The 19686-nt window shown below is 42.4% G+C and overlaps 1 protein-coding gene across 1 annotated transcript; it reads right to left on the bottom strand.

Moving 5' to 3' along the window:
* Nucleotides 1-19006, bottom strand: GMNN (geminin DNA replication inhibitor). The gene is made up of 8 exons (XM_054815033.1): nt 18704-19006; nt 8412-8521; nt 7807-7870; nt 5956-6054; nt 5471-5609; nt 4656-4738; nt 4468-4578; nt 1-3009 (listed from the first exon to the last, which is right to left on the bottom strand). Exons 1-8 carry the CDS (start codon nt 19004-19006, stop codon nt 2806-2808), a joined length of 1113 nt encoding a protein of 370 aa, XP_054671008.1. The 3' UTR covers nt 1-2805.
* Between the last annotated feature and the right edge of the window lie 680 nt (nt 19007-19686).

Here is a 19686-nt window from a genome sequence, read left to right as displayed (position 1 = left end):
AGAACTGATAATTTTATTCTGTTCAGCACAATGTTCTCTGTAATTTAGCTGAATATGAAACTTTGTCTTTATTGATGTTGATTTTCAGCTGTTGCATAGCTATGCTTCAGTGGTAAATGAATAGTGGTATATACTTAAACAAAAATGGTTGTAAGAACTAATTACACAAATCTGTGTATAATTCCTATACATTTGACATGCATAAAGTTCCCAGGCTTACTATATAACATAGTTCTACTGCATCATGTTTTAAAAGCACTCAGGAATTTTCAGGACAATAAATGAAAACTTGACCCTTGTAGAACATTTTTAAACAGCAATTAATGCAGCATCACATAACTTCTGATAACACTTCCATACTTTAACATTTCTGATATAATAGGTATAGGGAGATCATTTGATCAAGGTCCAACACATCCATGACAGAAGCAGAGCATGTCTATGGGTTTTATTTCTATGCCACAATTCAGCTCTCATACTTAGTCTTCTGCAGCATGCTGTTTCCAGAGTTTATACAGCAAACTATTCTCTCTGCTAATGAATTTAAGCTAATAAAATCCTAGCAGTCTTGGTTTGAAGACTTCTGGTACAAATGTATGTATTACAAAGTGGCACATGTCTTTTTAATGTAAAAAGTTTATTACAATAAAATGGGTCAAATGCTGCAATACATCCATCAACATGGAAGAACTTGCATGATTTATTTTGTACACAATCCATTTCAACAGGAGTACAGATCCAGCTACTCAATGGACTGTCTTGTTTAAATAACATCAATCAATAAAACCACATTTAAATCTAATGAGCATTCTTCTGGACCATCTTGATGAAACTAAGGAAGAGATAGACACAGATAATGCATGCAAATTCTTGATTTGTTACTTTTTAGCAGTTCTTTGTTCTAAGAACAGCACCTGTATTACAGCAGTTCACAGAGCAGGAGGTGAAATGGTGGAAGAGTTGCACTTGGTGCCTCAGTTGAATTGGCCTGCCTGGCTAGCTAATTATGCAACAGTGCTTTCTTCCTTCTACAGTGTCTGCAAATGCAAAAATATTCCTGATACTTAAAAATAAAGCCACTTCTGAACAATAACCGTTAATTGAAATAACTACTTATAATAGTCTTTATGCAACTGAAGTTAAATTGTGTTTCCTTATTTACTATTGTTGAAGAACTACTTTGAGATGAAAACTACTTGGAATCTCAGCTAGAAGAGGTTTAAGCCACTCAACAATATTGTCTATTTCTTTTGAACAGAAAACCAAGGTTACTCTACAAAGCAGTTATTCAACATTCAGTTGTTTTTCACCTCAACCACAGCATCAGTGCAAGTCAAAGGACACACCTTTGTCACCATTTTTGCACTGTGATGAAAAGGATTATGCCTAAGCACCCCCTAGAGCACAAATTGGAAGGCATAATCTTTTGTTTACAAAGTTCCAAGGAAAATCTGATGCCTCACCTTGTTGTTACTGGATTAACAATGAAATGGAAGCTAGAAGGAATACTGCTTCCCACAATGGTTCAGGGAATGTCACAACTGATATCAGTTGCGAAACAGGAAGTTATGACACCCACAGGGAAAGAATAAGCTGTGGAAGGAATCTAAAGGTGCCACTGATAGCTCCAGGGGTGCATTCGCACATAACCCTGAAGCACTCATTCTGGCAAGGCCTGATAGATCCATAAACCAGAATCCCTGACGATCTCTGCTGCCTGAAAGACAGCTTTAAGCTCTCCACAAGATACTACCATGGCCACCATCTTTTAAAGCCTCACCTTGGGAGACCTTGGTACTTATAGAACAACTGCCAAGTTCACTCAGGACTGGAAAAAAATCTATATTAAACTTACTCTCCCTTTCTACTTCAGTGCTTTCAACTGCAAGTCTTCCCCTCCCTCTCAATATGGAGGCCAGATAAGGTGCTGAAAGTTTTAAAGAGTGCTTTTTATTCCTGTAAACCTTTCAGAACATTACTGTCTTGGCAAAAAGGTGCCTCATCTCTCAGTAAACACCAGAGCAGTACTTTGAAAACAGACATGGAGCTTCCTTTCAGAACACCTCTGAAGTGTAAGCTGCCTTATCTCCCTCTAGTTTTCAGTACAGCTACTATGAAGAGCAAGAATACCCCACTTTTTTGCAAGTCAATAAATGTGTTTCTAAAAGAGACTAATACTTTGTACTTACCTAAGCTCTCACATATACATCTTTGAAAAGGGTCCCTTAAACAGAGGCAATTATTTCAAAACCCCTGAAAAGCATACATCTAAACTTTAGATCTTGACTCTTATTACTCACTCTTGATTTTCTGAAGCCTCACCAACAGCACACAAGTTTTATTTTGCTTTCCCTAGCCACCAAACCCACTCTGTTCTCCACAATTCTGCAAATCTAAGGAATTAAAAACAGCCCAGGCACTCCCTAAAACACTTGAAAGTTTCCATCTACAGTAGTCACAATTGACTTACAAACCTGGAACTAGCCAGTCCCCACTCAATAAGAGGCTGTTTTAGTAAGGCAAACATTTATTTATCAATTTTCATGTATCATGTCAGACCAACAGGTAAGATATTTACACAACAGTTTGAAATACACAGTATTTGCATTTTAGACAAGCAACTAAATGCAGCCTGTAGTAAGTTTTCTACGCAGTATCCAGATACTCCCACTGCTACATAATTTCAGTTAAAAACCAACATCTGTAATGCTTCCACAGAAGTTTCTATACCTGAGGAGTTTTAGTATATCCTTTCAAGAGGAAGTCTGCAATTAAAAGCCACATACACAAGCCTATTTAAGGTTGTCATTCCAGTTGCAAATTATTTGCTTCCTTTGAAGCAAGGTCTGATATACACTCCCTTAAGCCACATGATACTTGTGCTGGCCCTTCTGAAGAAGTGCTATCTGCATCATCTCCACAGTTAAGCTCTTTATTTTCCTGTTCAGATTCCTCTGGAGCCAGACTCTTCAGTGTCTCAAGATTGTCAGGTGCTTCCCCAGTCAGTCTCTAGGAAAAAACCCAACAAAACAAGACAGTGTGAACTTAGCACTTTTTCTACTTAATAGCCAGGGAGGTAAGACTGTATATTGAATTAAGCAAACAAATTATATTCATTTGGAGATTGTTGATATAATTAAAACATTCTTCAGTCAAAAAGCTTAGACACTTGAGTTCAACTTGAATTGCTATCTCTAAATCACAGACCACATCTGGTTTGTTGACTGTTAAGTCTTCCTTAGGTTCTTCAATTGGACAGGTTTTATCATCAGCAAACAAAATACAGGAAACAGCTTCCCAGGTTAAATATTACTATAGTAGTATATAGGTTTAATTTTAGAAAAATTACTATACAACAGATTAAGTTCATAATTTTTAATCAGAGATAATGAAGCTACATTAAGTCTAGATGAACTAGAAGACCCAGCAGTTTCTAGCACTTGATGATCAAACTAGAAGTTCTTTACCTAACCTGATCTAAGGAAGAAAAACAGGACTGTAAGATGCTGCTTTTGAGGCTTCTGGTTGTTTGATGTATCACTTAAGGCTCATTAAAGCCTCAGAAGCTAGCACCTCACTAATAAGTGAACTTAACTGTTGAGGAACTGCAGAGAAGTTTCCTGCATTAGTCCTTAAGTCATTTAATTTCTGCCTGTGGGTTTACCACTAACAAGCAGCACCCCCTGAATACCAAAAAGATTCAAGTGCAGCAAAACAGAGGAGTCTTCAAAGACTGATCTAAATAATTGTACTAAAAAACCAACCTAGATAAGATTAGTATCAATGTTCCATGGCTATATATTTATCACAGCTTCAGAGACTGTTACTGAGAATGTACTGCTTTCATGGAACCAATGGCACAACTACCTGTCCCCAAGGACTTCTCAGAGGAAGCTATTTTGAAATTTACAAGTTTATGAACCCTATAGACTTTGTACATTAGCCCCTTTTTGGGCCACACACCCAGCAATTCCTCAGTGAAACCTTGACTTTAAAGAGCATAGGTGCTTCCTTCTCCCTCTCACTGCTCCGCTTTGCATATCCCTGTTTCAAGCTTAATTCCGCAGAAGACACAGCCAGTACAAACACTTCATTTAGCCAGCAACCTCACACAACTTATTAAACACTTGAACTTAAGTCATCTCAGAGAAGTAAAAATGAACCCTTCCTTCCCATATCACCATCTCTAACATGCAAAACCTGTTAAGACAATAGGTTGAATCTTCCCTTCAGAAAACACCCCTCTTAAGTACTTTTCTCATTACTCCTGTGGATTTTAAGCTGGAAAAACTCATCCCCTAGAAGGGGCTTTATGCTTCTGGATTAGAACATTACCACAACAAACAGCTAGACTGTAATGTTAAATGAAGAGTTGTGTGAACACAGAACAGAAGTCATGATTCATTAAACTATCTTTGCTGGTTTCTCACTTTTTCATTCTATAACATTAACTGAAGAGTCAAGTACCTCAATCATGCTGGTCATATAATGCACATGTTCAGCAAGGGACATTAGCTCTTCATTTTCTTCTTTTAGGCGGGCAATTTCACCATCTTTCTGTTCAATTTCTTTGTGCAGCTGAGTTCAAATAACAAAATGTTAACAGGAGTACAATCGCCAGTGGTAAAGAAATAAGTTACTCTTTCACTAGCTACCTTTTCATTTTCTTGAAGTACTTCATACAGAGCCTTCCTCCTCTCTTCAGCCAATTCTTTCCAATATTGAGATGAAGGGCTTCCTGAAATAAGCACCTACAGTAAGTCTGTGCTAAGGCTAAATTCTTAAGATCACCTTAAAATATCTAACTAATATCTAAATAGAAGTGTTCTATAAAGAATGATAAGAACTCACAACTAATCTCTGGGAAAACACTATACAGAGTAAGTTTACAGCTAGAGACATAATTTTACAAAGCCAGAGATCCTAAGCTGTATTAATGGCCATACAGGTAGTCTTCAAGAAGCTGCCTCAAGTATGGCAGCAGGCTTTGCAAGATGGCGGTCACATTCACAATTGTCAGTCTTGATGCATGCTTTGTGGAAGATGGAAGTCTTATTCCCAAGTCACTGTCCACACACTGGGCTTAACCAGTCTCCCACTGAACTTGAGACTTTCAAACTGGTTCTGAGAAACTGCACATGCAGCACACTGCCAAAACAGACTTTCAGTTCACCTTAATTATTAGTCACACGAAAGCTTGCAGCTAGGTCAAAGTAACCAACTAAGGGACTTGTTAACACTGCTGCACACCAAGTTTATGGTAGCCAGTAGTTGAGAACCATTCTGCAACTTTAGTTATCTATACTGCATTCACTATACCACAGAGGGCAAGTATTATTTATTCCTGCTAGGCATTATGTAAAAAACCTAAGCCTTTATCTAACTAACAAAGGAACCATATTTCAAGTTATATTCCAATGGGAGCATAGCATTTAAAGTGCAAGAAAACTTTTTAGGAATTATCACATACCTTTTATCATGAGATCTATAGCTTGAATGGCATCATTCATATTCTCATTTTCTTGCTCCTTGTCCACAGACATCTCAGCTTTACAAGCCTTTGAGGTCAACTTGTTATTTTGGAGTTTCCTTTTGACTGAAGATTTCTTCTGCATGAAACACAACCAAGTTTAACTTCAGAGCAATGTTACAGCTTTTTTTTTTTAAATACAACTTGTAAGTCTGCAGTTTCTTCACATTATAGTTCTAATTTACAGACATCACCCTTGATACCCATAGGTTTAACACGAGAAAAGTCTCAAACATTTTCCTGAAGCACTTCAAAATTGCTATTTTTAATATCCTCTATTACTAAAATAGTAAGTTGAAATTGTGTCACATTAGTTTGCAGATTGTATGTTTTTTCAAATATATTAGTTTTGAGTTAAAAGCTCAAGAGCATTTCACTATGAGTAGAAATAATTACACGTCCACAGGTTCTCATTTAATTCGTACCTCATTACGTCTGCCAACCAGGCAACCTGTTGCTGAAGGCTGAATCATTTTAAGAGTCCGTCTTGAGGCAGCACTGCCTATGGTGTCTGTGAGGTACTTCTAAAAAGACAAATACGGCTTCAGACCATTGTTGCTCTTCTCTACATAAACTGAGACTTAAGAGATTTGTCATGCTTCCAGGTAACCCATGGTTCATCTCAAGACAAGAAGATGATACTTTAGTCTACGTTAAGGCTTGGGCAAAGCAGGAGATCTAGTTATTTATAGCAGAGATGATGCTACGCTCATACCCTGCCTCTTAGAAAACCCTTACCCTTCATAAAGGAACCTGAATAGGTCTCATAGCAGAAATATTCTGACTAGATGTCAAGACCAGCTACAGTGCAGTCACACATCTAAACTTCAGCTGCTCCCAAAGTTGTATTTGACAACAGCAGTATTGGACTCCAGGGAAGAGACACAGTGACTGCAATTGTAAGTTTACTTGGTAAAGTCACACAAATCACTTCAGGCAGTACCCATTTGTTACCTGTGAACATACCCTCAAAAGTGTTCATTTAAATAATGTGTTGCTTCAATTATCCATTAAAATGGATCTAAAGCTTCCTTGCTCTGATCCAGACAGGCTATTGTTTTGTATAAACAGTATGTTTATCACCTTTTCTGTCATGCATAAATATCTATTTCCTTCATTAAAGCTTTCTGATTGGGTTGGTTACACTGCTACCACAGGATAGCAAACAATGGCAGACAACCAAGCAAGAATAGCCAGAATACAATGCCACACCAGCGTGAGAAAGTTACCAATTCACACTGTACTTCATATGACAAGAGTTCGCTTTTCCCACGGTAGTTTCTGCCACCAATTACCCTACTGTTGAACTAAAGGACAAACACTAACTGCTGTGGGAACAAGAATCACACCGTGTGTCAGACACTGCTTGCTGCCATTGAAGGTTAGAGTTAAGCATGCTCTGCCAAGAAATTATTGACTAATACTTGAGTTAACCCATTGGAAGGGCAAAAAGCCACACTGAGGAATTTATACCCTATAGCTATACTTGCCCACTATAGGACAAGACTACCATGTGTCTAAGTCAAACTTCACTACAATCACTCTATCCCTCATGATAGAGGGCTAGTAGCCTCTATTTTACATGGTATTTGTACAATTCCAAGTAGGGCCTATATTAAAAGGTTTAACAAAAGAATTTTATAACAACTGGAATAGGTATAAACTTTAGTAACTTATCAGTCATCTCAAAAACCTAAATCCTTTAAGCATTTCCACCGATTCCAAGGCAACTATGGTTCATGAGGGTGACTTTAGAAACAGAACTGCCTGGCATGAAGACTTCAGTTAAAGCATGGTCAAGACAGATTTAACTCTTAGTAAGTTCATCCCTATAAAGAGCAGGCTACAGAACCTACTCTGCAACCTCTTAGCAGCCAGAATGATTCGGTAACCAAACTAAGGCAGGTAGCCAGCATCTAAAAAAAATCACATGGAAAGACAGCAAGCTTAATGTCAAACTAAAAAGTACTCGCAGTGAGAAAAAAGTAGTCATAAGCACATATGCCCAAGTAGGACAGAGTGTTCCCAAGCCACATTGCCTGCCAGGAGGTTATTCAAGCCAACAGGACATAAGCCAGGTGGAAGCACACTGCAACAGATCCCTTTGTACTCCTTCAGTGGATACAAAACTTGTGTCAGACAGAGGGACTGCTTCACAGAGAACTGAGTGCAAACCTCTAAACAAAGCAAATTCTCTGAGATACTCTTGATAAATTCAATCTTCTATTTTCTCTATCTACTCCCATACTCTAGCCTTAAGACTTTAAAGCCTATACCTCCAAAGATCCTGATGATTTTTCTGAGTTCGGTTTCTGTTTCATTTTGGAATTAATAGGATCACTGCAAAAAGAAGCAATAGATTAGTAACATCCAGCTGCAACTGAAGGTCAGGCACACTAGTTACAGAGTATCACAATTTCGGTTTATCAACTTTTATGACAGCATTAAAAATTCAATCATGAATCGCGTGGCCAGCAGGCTCTTCCAGAGCCCTTGGAGCCCACTTGGGGCTCCTCCCAGAGGTGCGAGCTACAAGCGCGCTAGAAACGCAAAGCCCTGAGGGCACACCCGTGTGGCTGACACCAGCGGTGCCACACTAGCCCACCACAGACGCCACCAGAGATTACGGACCCGTTATCCCTCTCCTCAGGGATAGTGGGGGGGGGGGGCGCATCACAGGCTCACATCCAAGATGGCGGGGGGGGCGGCACCCTCCCGCTCCCGCCAGCCGAGCCCGCAGCGCTCCTCCTCGCTCGCCGGCGCGGCCAATGGGGAAGCGAGGTAGGAGCCCGCCAAGACCCAAAAGCAGCCATGAAAACCCACAGCTTCCCCCCTCCCCCCCCACCGGCTTAAACGAGACGGACCCCCTTCCTCAACTCACCGTACGCGCCCAGCGAACGCCGCCCCGACCCCGCTCACCTCCAGCCGCTCCCGCACAGACCCCGCCAGAACGCGCACCCAACGAGCCACCCTCTCCCGCCCGGCGTGCGGCTATAAGGAGCACGGAGGGCGGGGGGTACGGTCACGTGATCCGCCGGCCGCTCTTCGAGCCAATCGCAGGCCGCGCTTCCCCATCCCGCCGGCGGAGCCACGCCCCCCGGGCCTCTGGCGGGAGAACGGGGGCCGGAGGGGAGGGACGTACTGAGGCGGCCTGAGGGGACCAAAGCCCGTAGGAGGTAGGGAGAGCAAGTGCCTCTGCAGGTGGTCCGGGGAGAGCTTTTCATCGTGAGGAAGGTGAGAGGAAAACTGAAGAGTACAGCACTGGGCTATGAGATACCTCAGCTATGAACTCATGGTGGCCCTGCCAGTGCCTTGGGGGGGTGGGGGAGTGGACACAGGCCTGTCAGGTGCAATCTGCCCCCGGGCTGGAGTCACCTGAGCTGAAGCTGTAGGAAAGGAAACACAGGAGCATTGCCTGGTGCTCATCTTGCGATAGGAAGTCTACTGGCTCCATAGTCAAAATCTCCCTGTAGCTTGAAACTAGATACAAAGTTTCTCTGTTTTTTCCCATTATTTGTTTTGTAAAGACATTGTGCCAAACCAAGTTTAATGACGTATCCACTTTATTGTCATCACCTCTATCTAAATACAGTACGATCTGCAAAACCAGGGAAGAAAATTAACATGGTTGAGCTACAAGAACTGATATACAACAATAATTTTACATATGATATAGACTACAACTGTCCATTAATTATGCATAAGGTATGCTGTTAAGTTTGTCAGAAGCCACTTTACAATTATGTTCCTGCAAATATTTGCACGTTTATCTTTTATTTATGCTAATAGTATCATCTGCTGACTTGTGAGTAAATGTTTGTAGAGTTAAGGACACATTCCTTGAAATCAAGGTCTCACAGCTAGCTTAGAGCAGCTATCAACATTTTTCCAGGCAATGTGATGGAGCCATTAGAAATTAGGATAATCCAGAGAAGTATTTATTTAGCATGCCACTCTGTTAGTCTTCTGTTTGGGAAGAAACTGTATGGTGCTTATGAGAATGTCTTAAGGGGAATGTCATGGTCCGATGAAAGAAAGAAAGGCAGAACATAAAAAATGATGAATTAGGAAATCTTTAAACAAGGATAAGGAAATAACTCTGATCTCTCTTGCATAAACTTGTTCAGTCTCCCATTGTCCCATTTAAACTTTCATTGTCCACAATATCCTTTGGCAAGTACTTCTAGAGCTCAAATAGCCATTGTCTGAAGAACCCCCTACTTTTTTTTTTTTTCTTCTTTTCTTCTTTACTTTTGAACCTGATTCCTATAGCTTCGTTTGATGTCCTTGGCCCTTGTACTTGAAGAGACAACAAACAATTGGTCCTCATATAGGCCACTGTTACACAGATTCCCCTCCAGTTCTCTCCAAGGTCTATTTAGCCATCCTTTACGTGAAAGCTGTTCCATCTTTCTGCTTTTTTGTGAACTGTATGCCGTTTCATTTGCCTTTTTAGCCACTGCTGAACATCAGGCTGACATTCTTGTGGAAATGTCTGTCATAACTCTGAGATCTTATTCTTGAATGATGGTCAGTTCACAGTCTATTATTCAATATGTGAAACTAAGATTTTTTTTCCTATATATGTTCTTCTACGTTCATCTACATTGAATTTAATTGACTGCTGTATTCCCCAGATACTCAATTCCATAATGCCCTTCTGCAGTTTTTCAGTCACCTCTGTTCCTATTTTGAATAATACAGTGTCATCAGCAAGCTGTCACCTCAGTAAGGTTTGTCTTCTATCAAGAAAATGAAAATAACATGTGCAGAAATGTCTAGCTAAATTACTATTGTTCTGTTAGAGTACTAAAAAAAAAAAGTTCATGGTCTTAAGTTAATTTAATTCTTGTTGACCCTAGAAGAAAATTTGAAATTTCCATATTCCAAAACACTAGCAGATATGCTAAACTCTGGTCAAATATACACATAAATCTTACCAGCATTACATCTCCTTTCAGAAAGATCTGGATACAAGTAATGTGTACATAAACACAATATTAAAACATTCCTATTTTTATGTTTTATGTATTGTTATATAGCAATATAAATATGCAATATAAAATACATTATACAAAACATTTAAATTATATGTGTGCATAGATTTATATACATAAACAGCAACATGGGTATTTTATGGCTGTGATACAATTTTTGTAATACTAATGTTTTCAAGTGAAACTTTCACAAAGATTACATTTTCAAAATTTGGTTTTAATTCATTACAAAGTTTTCAGGTAGATTTACAGTTCAGAAGTGGAATAACAGCTTTTGGAAATGCTGATAATTGGAAAGGGCCGAGGTAATGGGAGATGGTTCTGATGTGACAGTTCTGTTTGTTTTTCCTTTTAATTTGTTCCTTGCTGGAGGCATATGATCTGCGGGTTTGTTACAAGGGTGCCACTCCTTCAATTTATCCAGCTGAAGAACATATCCTATTATGAACCACTGCGTCTCAGAGTTTTCCTTCAGTTCAGTTTCTTCAGTTTGAAAGGCTTGCAAAGAATCCCTTCACCGTGTCAGAAGGAACACTGGGAACTTATTATTGTATAATATATTCATAGTCTTAACTGTGGGAAACTGGTATAATTATATAAAAATCTCACAGAAAGGTTTCAAGTTACTTTATTGTAATAATTCCCGTTTTTGTGGCTGAAGGTTAAATTTAAATAGGGGTTATAGCATTTTTACATGCAAAACTCTGTTAACCCAAAGCTAGTAGAATATATATTTCTTCAGATTGAGTGCGATATAATGCATTTCAGCTTGTTTGTTTCATAAAAAAATAAAACTCTCTGTCATGAATACTTATGACTATTTGCACTTCAAGTGAGCCTAAGCAAACACGCCAAGGTTTCCCATAGAACTCAGCCAATTTGTAAGATTATTCATGGCAGCAGAGAATGTGTACTTTTTAGAGCTTTTATACTCCATTGCTATCAATAAATGTTATCGTTTTTAATAGCAAATGACAACTGAAAAAAAGCTTCTTGGAGGACTTCACATGCCTGGGAATATCGGAATAGTTGGGAGGGCACTACCCACTCTCCAATAACTCTGGGGTCCAGACTCCTGCAAGTGGAAACTTCCTAAGCATCATACAGAGGCAGTTTGGACTTGGCTATCAGAACCAAGTACTGGCAAAACAGTATTTCTACCTGACAGTCACATTGTGCCTTTTGTCAAGGCCTTTACTGGTATCCACAGATAATTATCTGGCTTTGGGGTGCTTAAGGACTCTATTTCTACCTGCTACATTAAGTGCAGGTATATTTACAGTGTAATTTTGTATTTTATAAATTACATTGTTATATAAATATCATAAATGCTTTCTTATTTATTAGTATTTAATGTAAGCAACTCTTGTAACTGTTTTAGAGAACTTACGTGGAGAGGGTCAAGGGACTCAGTGCAGTGTTGTGCCTCTGAAGATTGTGAATATCTTATCTCAGTCCTGCCCGGGGTGCAGGTCCTGCAAAAGGGTCCAGGAAAGGAAGCCCCCAGGCTGGGTTTGGGATCTCGGAACCGATGACCGGGAACTGTGGCTCTCAGGGGCCCTTGCTGCCCTTCTCTTGGCCCTTCTGTCCAACATTTACCTAAGGGATAAAACGGCTCTCCGCAATCGGCCGGGTGACACTAGGTGGCAGCGTGGCATCACGTTGCCTAACGCTTCCTCTCCCTCAGCGTCTTGTTTCTAGGGTATTACGTTGTACAGAAGAGTGTTTCGTGTGTTACCGGCAAGTCCGTGATTTGTCTTCTTTTCCCTAAGTTAATCAGCACAGAAGGCTGTATGCTAATTAAACTCTGTCCAAAGAAAGGATTGTATACACGGCACAATCCGGATATAATTCATAATGCAAGCCATTTTTCAATGATAGCTGCTGCTATTAATCAAATCGCTCTAGAGAGTCTGCAACTTTCCTGTATTAGAAAAAAATATTATCCTGTGATTAGTGATCCTTAGTGCTTCAGAGGTGAAAGGTTAAAAGAAAAATGTACATCTCACCTTCTGAATTTTTCCCAAGTACTGGGTGAGGTACTAAGACATCCCTTAAACCAGTTAGGTCCTAACCTTCTCAGCTATGGATTTGCCTTGAAAAAAACATAATTTATGTAGTGCTTTTAGATTTAAAAATGAAACTTTCTCTATAAAGGCTAGGAATTGCTAATCTAAAGCTACTTCCAATTCCACTGACTACAAGTATTTAGAATATTATTTGCAGACTGAATAAATAAAACAAGTTGTTTCAAACTTTACTCTTATTCTTGCAAACACCTGCTGCGCAAACACAAAACCTACATTGGAACATGACTGTCTCTGGTTTTGATAGATCAGACAAGTCTAATAAAGACAAATGCATTTGCACAGCTTTAACTGCAAACATAAGTTAAAGATGAAGCAGCAGCACAGCGACAAAAAGTCAATAGTCTTTCAGATACCAAAGCACTTTGTCCAATGGAATTTGAATTGTAGGTTTATGTACAAATTGCAGGCAATGTGCATTTCAGACATTTTCAGAATATATGCAAAGATTTAAAGACAGGACGTGCATTTGTTATACAACACAAAGGGCCAAGCTGTTTAACAAATAAATCATGACTACCATACTCAAAGAGGCAATTGGTTGGGCATCCGTGTTTGGGGAAGCTGTCTTCTCAGCGAAGGCATTAAGAACCATGTTAGTTTTGACACCATAACTGCACATACTCGGGTCTCCTAAATGAGTCAGGAAAGCACAAATGGGACAAGCAAAAAATGGGAACACGTGTAATCAAGTGTATTTAAATATACATATATACACACACACGCAAATTATTAAGATGGAACAAACTCAGCAAGATAGTGGATGTAGTTCAGCCAAAGTGTAGGATCAATACCTCATGTGCTAAAGAATGTATGGTCCATTTTATGGCCACAGCCCTACAACTAGAAGGGAGGACATAGGGAAGTGATGATTGAAGCTTAATATTGTAGCAGTAGCTGTGCGCTGGATGTATACTTGTCCACAGTATGATGTAAGGAATGTTTTCTGTATTAAACATTGTCATTTCTCTACACAAAAGCATTCCTCTTATGCCTTGGAAACTAATGTTTGCTCTATAGTGCAGAAAGAGTGAATCACAGTATACTCTGAAGTGTATGAATGAGTTTTAATTGCCATCTAATTTGTCTTGTTTGAATTTAGAAAGGAATACTAATTTATTTTTGTCAGATGCATAAACATTTGGCACTGAATTAATCATAGTTCTGTTTTTGAAGCAAGTAGCTTCAGGGTTGATACTATTTCTAATATATACAGCCAGCACAGTATGCACAGAAAGTGTAAACATAAAGCTAACAGACTCCATCTCTTCTCTTTCTATAACTTATATATTAATTTGCCACAACCTGTTAAAAACTAATTATTAATTAGAAATTATTAAGTTTTAAGTAACTAATTATTACCTGGAAATTAAGAGCAGAGGCATTAGAGTACAATGTTGCCCACATGCTTTTAATTCTGAAAAAAAGGAGTTAGATTCTGAAATCACATAAAATTTGGAAAAAAACCAAACAAGGTCTTTCTATAAAGTTATAAATCCTTTTTAATTTACAGAAAAAATCCACAACTTATTACGCAACTGAAATGTGAAAAAAACTACAGTGCTGAATTTCACTGAAAAAAGCAAGGGAACAATAAAATGGTGAATAGAAAATCCAAGTTTTTTCACAGCAGAAAAGGAGAAAATATGCAAGCAACCAGACAGTCCAAACTTGCAGTGCTTCTCAAAACTACATTACTCAAACTTTCTCTCCCAAGCAATGTATTTTTGTGATGAGGTCTTTCCTACTTCCACATGGGCTATTGCCCACACTGCCTGATTCTGTATTTCTCCAGGATGATGGCTGAACAGTGTCACCTCCCTGCTGCAGAGACCGAAGTCCCTGGGGATGTGCATGCATTTGGTTCCCCAGAGATGACGGGACTGCAGCTACACAGTGACGTATAAAGTCCTCCTTACTTTGAGTGGGGAAAGACTAAAGGACAACAGCTTATTTGTCTGCGCTATGTTAACCAAGCAGAAGCTGAGCCATTCTACCAACTCTTTTGCTCAGCCTGGATTTAACATGCACAAGAAACACTATTTTTGCTGTGCTAATGGGATTGAAACCTAAAAAAAGAACGATTACATATTTTGCATATACTGTCACAACCTACTTGTTTTGTATACCACAATTCTCTCTCCTTAATGATAAAGCTTATATAGTTTTAAACTAGATTTGAAGAGAGGCAGAGGGACTGTTTATCAGGGAGTGTAGTGATAGGACAAGGGGTAATGGCTTTAAAATAAAAGAGGGTAGATTTAGATTAGATGTTAGGAAGAAATTCTTTACTGTGAGGGTGGTGAGGCACTGGAACAGGTTGCCCAGAGAAGTTGTGGATGCCCCCTCCACAGTGTTCAAGGCCAGGTTGGATGGGGCTTTGGGCAATGTGGTCTAGTGGAGGGCGTCCCTGCCCATGGCAGGGGGGTTGGAACTAGATGATCTTTGAGGTCCCTTCCACCCCAAACCATTCTATGATTCTATGATTCAGTCTGTCATTAGACCAAGTGTTATGATTGCAAAACACCAGCTTTCAGGCATGTGAGCCTCTCTTATAAATGATACAACATTGCATAATCAGTAAGCAGCATAACAATATTATACAATTATCTGGTCAAGAGAATTATGGATCAATAACATATTAATATTTATTTCACTGTCTTAACTCCCCCTTCATTCAGTAAGAGATATTACTTAATAATATATATTTTAACTAAGATGCTGTTATTTTTCTATGTGAGCTTCATCATTGTGCATGATGGAGAAAAAGCAGTACAATTCTATGAAAGTAGGACAAGACTTAGCTATTACTCACGGCTTTAATAGTGCAGATATTTCTGTACATACATGTGTAATAAACATCGTTTGGTTGGCTGATGTACTCATTTGTGCAAACGTTGTCAGGATATCTTTACTAGCCAATGAGCAAAAAGAAAAAAATCTTCTCTGAGTTTGGTAAGGGAGGTAGTTGCCTATATAAGGAGGAGCTGCAATCTATACACAAGGAACCTGGAGTGATTTCAGTTCCCCATCCCGTTCCGAAATGTTGCGAAAGGATTTGAACAGCCAGAGTTTGCACAAGACAGCTGGTGGCTGCTACCCAGTCTCCTATTTCCTCTAAGTATATATGTATTTCCTCTGAGTATATATATTACTCTCCTCGTAGCTATTCTAGAAAGTCCTCCAGAAGAAAAAAACTTCTTGTGCCAGCACTACATTTGACAACATTTTTTGGATGCGTTCCTCAACCTGCTGCCCGATCCCTTGCGACAAAGGGCAGTAGCTGCGGCCACATCCCTCCCCGCGCTCCAGGGTAGCTGGAGCTACTGGGCTGGAAGAAAACTCCCTCCTTTCTCCTCCGCAGGCAGGCAAGGCGCCAGTTCCCTCGGAGGGCCTTCTGTGCTGGGGCAATCCCCACGTCAAGCAGCACTGCTTTGCATTGGCCATGCCGGCACAAAGAAGGTCACAGGCCAAGTGTGAGTCATGGCTTAAAATAGCAGCGGGCACAAGAGGGAATTTCAGAGTGCAGCACAAAATGCCGTACAGGGCAGCATGGCAAACAAAACTGCTTTGACTGAAAAAGTGGGTATCTAAACACAGCTCTTGTTAAGGCCAGGCTGATATTGCAACGAAAAAAGGTTGGTATTCTGAAACAGTCGCAGCAGTGCAGGGCTAAGGTAATACTCCTGTTTATAGAACCATAGAATGGTTTGGGGTGGAAGGGACCTCAAAGATCATCTAGTTCCAACCCCCCTGCCGTGGGCAGGGACACCCTCCACTAGACCACGTTCCCCAAAGCCCCATCCAACCTGGGCTTAAACACTTCCAGGGAGGGGGCCTCCACAACTTCTCTGGGCAACCTGTTCCAGTGCCTCACCACCCTCACAGTAAAGAATTTCTTTCTAACATCTAATCTAAATCGACCCTCCTTCAGCTTAAACCCATTACCCCTTGTCCTGTCACTACACTCCCTCATAAACAGTCCCTCTCCAGCTTTCCTGTAGGCCCCTTCAGGTACTGGAAAGCCACAATTAGATCTCCCCAGAGCCTTCTCTTCTCCAGGCTGAACAACCCCAACTCTCTCAGCCTGTCCTCACAGGAGAGGTGCTCCAGGCCTCTGATCAGCTTCGGGGCCTCCTCTGGACTCACTCCAACAGCTCCATGTCTCTCCTGTACTGGGGCCCCCAGAGCTGGACGCAGTACTCCAGGTGGGGTCTCAGCAGAGTGGAGTAGAGGGGCAGGATCACCTCCCTCGACCTGCTGGTGCCTTGCTTTTTGCCTCCAAATACAGGGTTATTTTCAATGGGCATTGCCATTAGGAGTGAACAGTAGTCTCTAAGTGGGTAAAAAATTATCTGTTTGTGCTCTGTTCCTGTTCAAACAACAGGGGAGCGTTCTGGGTAACGCCTGTAACGGGGAAGGCAAGGCAGGGTGTTTGCGTCGGAGGGTCTGACTCATACTGGGTGAAGACGATGAGGTCTAAGGGCCGAGCCAGAGCAGCCGCCTATGACAAGATGTCCAAGGGAAAGGGTGTAAAGGAGACGTGTGCTAAAGGGAAGTAATTAATGTGAAGGTCGGGAGAGAAGAAGGGAAACCAGCAGCAACAAGTAAGAGCAGAGACCAAGGGAAAAAAAAAAAGACTGAAATCTACTGGAGTTTATTGGAGAGTGTCATCACTGTGCCATGTGGGCTTTGAAACGCAATCCAATGAGATAGTCAGTGCCCGCAGTTGTTTTCCGCTTGCAATCTTTTTAATATCGTTGCTGTTCTGGTGAGTCACAGGCGCCAGCTGCCAGAGGGGAGGTGGGAGAGATGCCTTCACCCTCCCCGGGGGCAGCCCTGGCACAAACCAGCGAGTCGCCATCCCCTCAGCTCTGGTGCAGCACAGCCCCAGCCCGCGCTGCCAGCCCTTTTAGCGGTGCCTTCACTTGGGGTAACTTTGGATGGTGAGGCTTTGCCCGGTGCGGCTGAGGGGAGACCAGAGCAGTGGGCGCCCTGTGCTGCTGATGGCGATTCTTCCTTCTCGCCCCGGGACTCCCAGCTAAATGTCAGCCATGGCCTCGCTTCACTACTGCTGCCGGGAAGGTGAAAGGCGGGAGGCATGAACCTTTCCTTTTGGCATAGAAATAAAAATGCTTGCTTTTCCCTAAGGATTGGGTTTGTGTCTCTTGAATAGCAATTACTTAGTTATAAAAATTAGCCAGTTTCCTCAGGAGGCATTTTACAACCACTACGGAGAAGCACATGTTGTTACAGGCAGGTTGCGCGCTGTTTCTGTTGCAAGATCAGCACTGGAGGCAGACTGTTGGCCTGTAATCTTTTAGTCGAATGTTGTATTATTATTATTTATTTACAGTTTACTTCACACATGTACACTGGGCTGAATACAACCCTCAACAAATGAAATTAAACAAAATGCACCACCGCAAAACTTAAAAATCCATAATTCCCAAGAACACCTCGACGCTTAAGGTTGAAACCTTAATACTTGAAGTTCAAGCGTCCCCTTCGTGTCCGGCGGGCCCCCGCCTGGGGATAAAAAGGCCGAATTCGGGACAGAGCGGCCTGTAGCGGTGGCGATGGGGAGGGCGGGGGGCGGGGGGGGGGCCGCCCCGCGCAAATACCACCTCAGGCGGGGGTGAGGGTGGGGGGTGGCGTTCCCTGCCCTCCCCTTTGCCTTCCTGCCCTGCTCCTCGCCCCCCCCCACCCCCGAACTGCGTTGAGCAACTCCATCCGGGTCCTTCTCCCGCGGGCTGTGCCCGGCTCGGCCTCACGTGGGGTTTGAGGGAGATGACACGAGGCGTCACCGTGCGGGGGGAGATGGAACGGAGAAGTGCGACCCAGATTCTTGGCGTGGCGGCGGCGCGGAGATGCTCTGCCGCTGTTGTACTACCCTCTGTGTAACGCCAGAAAGAGAGTGTCCGTGGCTAGCGAAGTTACTGCTGAGCCTTCCAGCCTGAAGCAAAATATTCTGTACCCTCCCGGGGACTCGGGCGCTTGGTACGCGCTGCCAGAGCGCGCATGCGCAGTGCGGGCAGGGCGGTGCCTGTGTGACTCAGACGCTGCCATTTTGAGTGGTCGGTCCTGACCGCGCAGTTCCTCTCCGCGCTCGCCCCCGTGCCGAGGCACAGGCGCAGACCGAGGCGCTTCCGCTCGCTCCTGCCGTCGCCTTCGAGGACGTCCCGGGACCCCCTGGGCGAAGAGAGGCTCTCCTCAGCCCTTTCATCCTTCTCCCGGCCGTCCCCGTCCTCCGCCGCCGCTCCGGGATCTCTATGCCCGCCGCCCTCCGTAGGAGCCAGTAGCGCAGGGACCCGCCGCCGTCTCCTCCTCCTTCCGCTGCTGCAACTGCCGTCGCCTCTTCCTCCTTCTCCTCCTCCTCTCTCCGCCACCATTTCCCCACTCCCCGGCACCGGGGCGCTGAGCTAGACTATGGGGACCAAGTTGGGGCTGAGCAGCGGCAGAGCAGGCGGCCCGGTCACCGTGTCCACTGCGGCAGGGATGGGGGGGCTCCGCGGCTTCGTGGCTTTATCTTGACATGGCTCCTCTCCGTGCTGCTAGCAGCGCCGCCGCCTCCACTGCTCCTCCTGCGCCCGCCGGCTGCGGGTAGCGAGCGGGCCACGGTCTCGGTCTCTTGTCTGAGTCTCTCAGTCTCTTGCTTAAGTGGGGGGGAAAGTTTTGGGAGGGGTTCCTTTTTTGTTTTTGTTTTCCTTTCTTTTTGTCAAGAGAGGAGGGGGGAATACTTTTTTCCCCTCTTCTTAACCTGGTCCGACAGATTTGCTAACCTAAAAACTTTTAACCCCGACTAATCAAAACAGCTGGGGGGAAAAATGTCTGGAGAGAGGAAGAAAATAACTTGATAATTGGGGATTTGCTTTTTAGGGGGGAGGGTGTTTAAAAGATTTAAAATTGCAATCTAGGCTTGCAGTTAAACCTCGCAAAAAAATTTGACGCTGAAAACCTGTTTTGCGAGAAAAGCAGGAGCAAAACTCTCCATGTTTTCCAAGTCGTGACCATGAAGTGAGAGGGGAGACACTGTACTACTGTGGGTGTCCCGCTGCCCCGGGCACAGGTC

This window comes from Grus americana, chromosome 2 (assembly GCF_028858705.1).
Source record: "Grus americana isolate bGruAme1 chromosome 2, bGruAme1.mat, whole genome shotgun sequence".
In the NCBI taxonomy this organism is placed as follows: domain Eukaryota; kingdom Metazoa; phylum Chordata; class Aves; order Gruiformes; family Gruidae; genus Grus; species Grus americana.
Note: the sequence above shows the minus strand (reverse complement) of the source record. Positions and strands in the feature narration are given on the sequence as shown.

Bases quoted from the DNA above. Each gene is read 5' to 3' on its own strand.
- GMNN (XM_054815033.1), bottom strand. From the start codon at position 19,006: ATGGTGGCGGAGAGAGGAGGAGGAGAAGGAGGAAGAGGCGACGGCAGT. The intron at 5,610-5,955 runs GTACGAATTAAA...TGTTTCATGCAG, and splicing joins TGGTTGGCAGACGTAATGAG to AAGAAATCTTCAGTCAAAAG. The intron at 3,010-4,467 runs GTACTTGACTCT...GTTTTTTCCTAG, and splicing joins ATATGACCAGCATGATTGAG to AGACTGACTGGGGAAGCACC.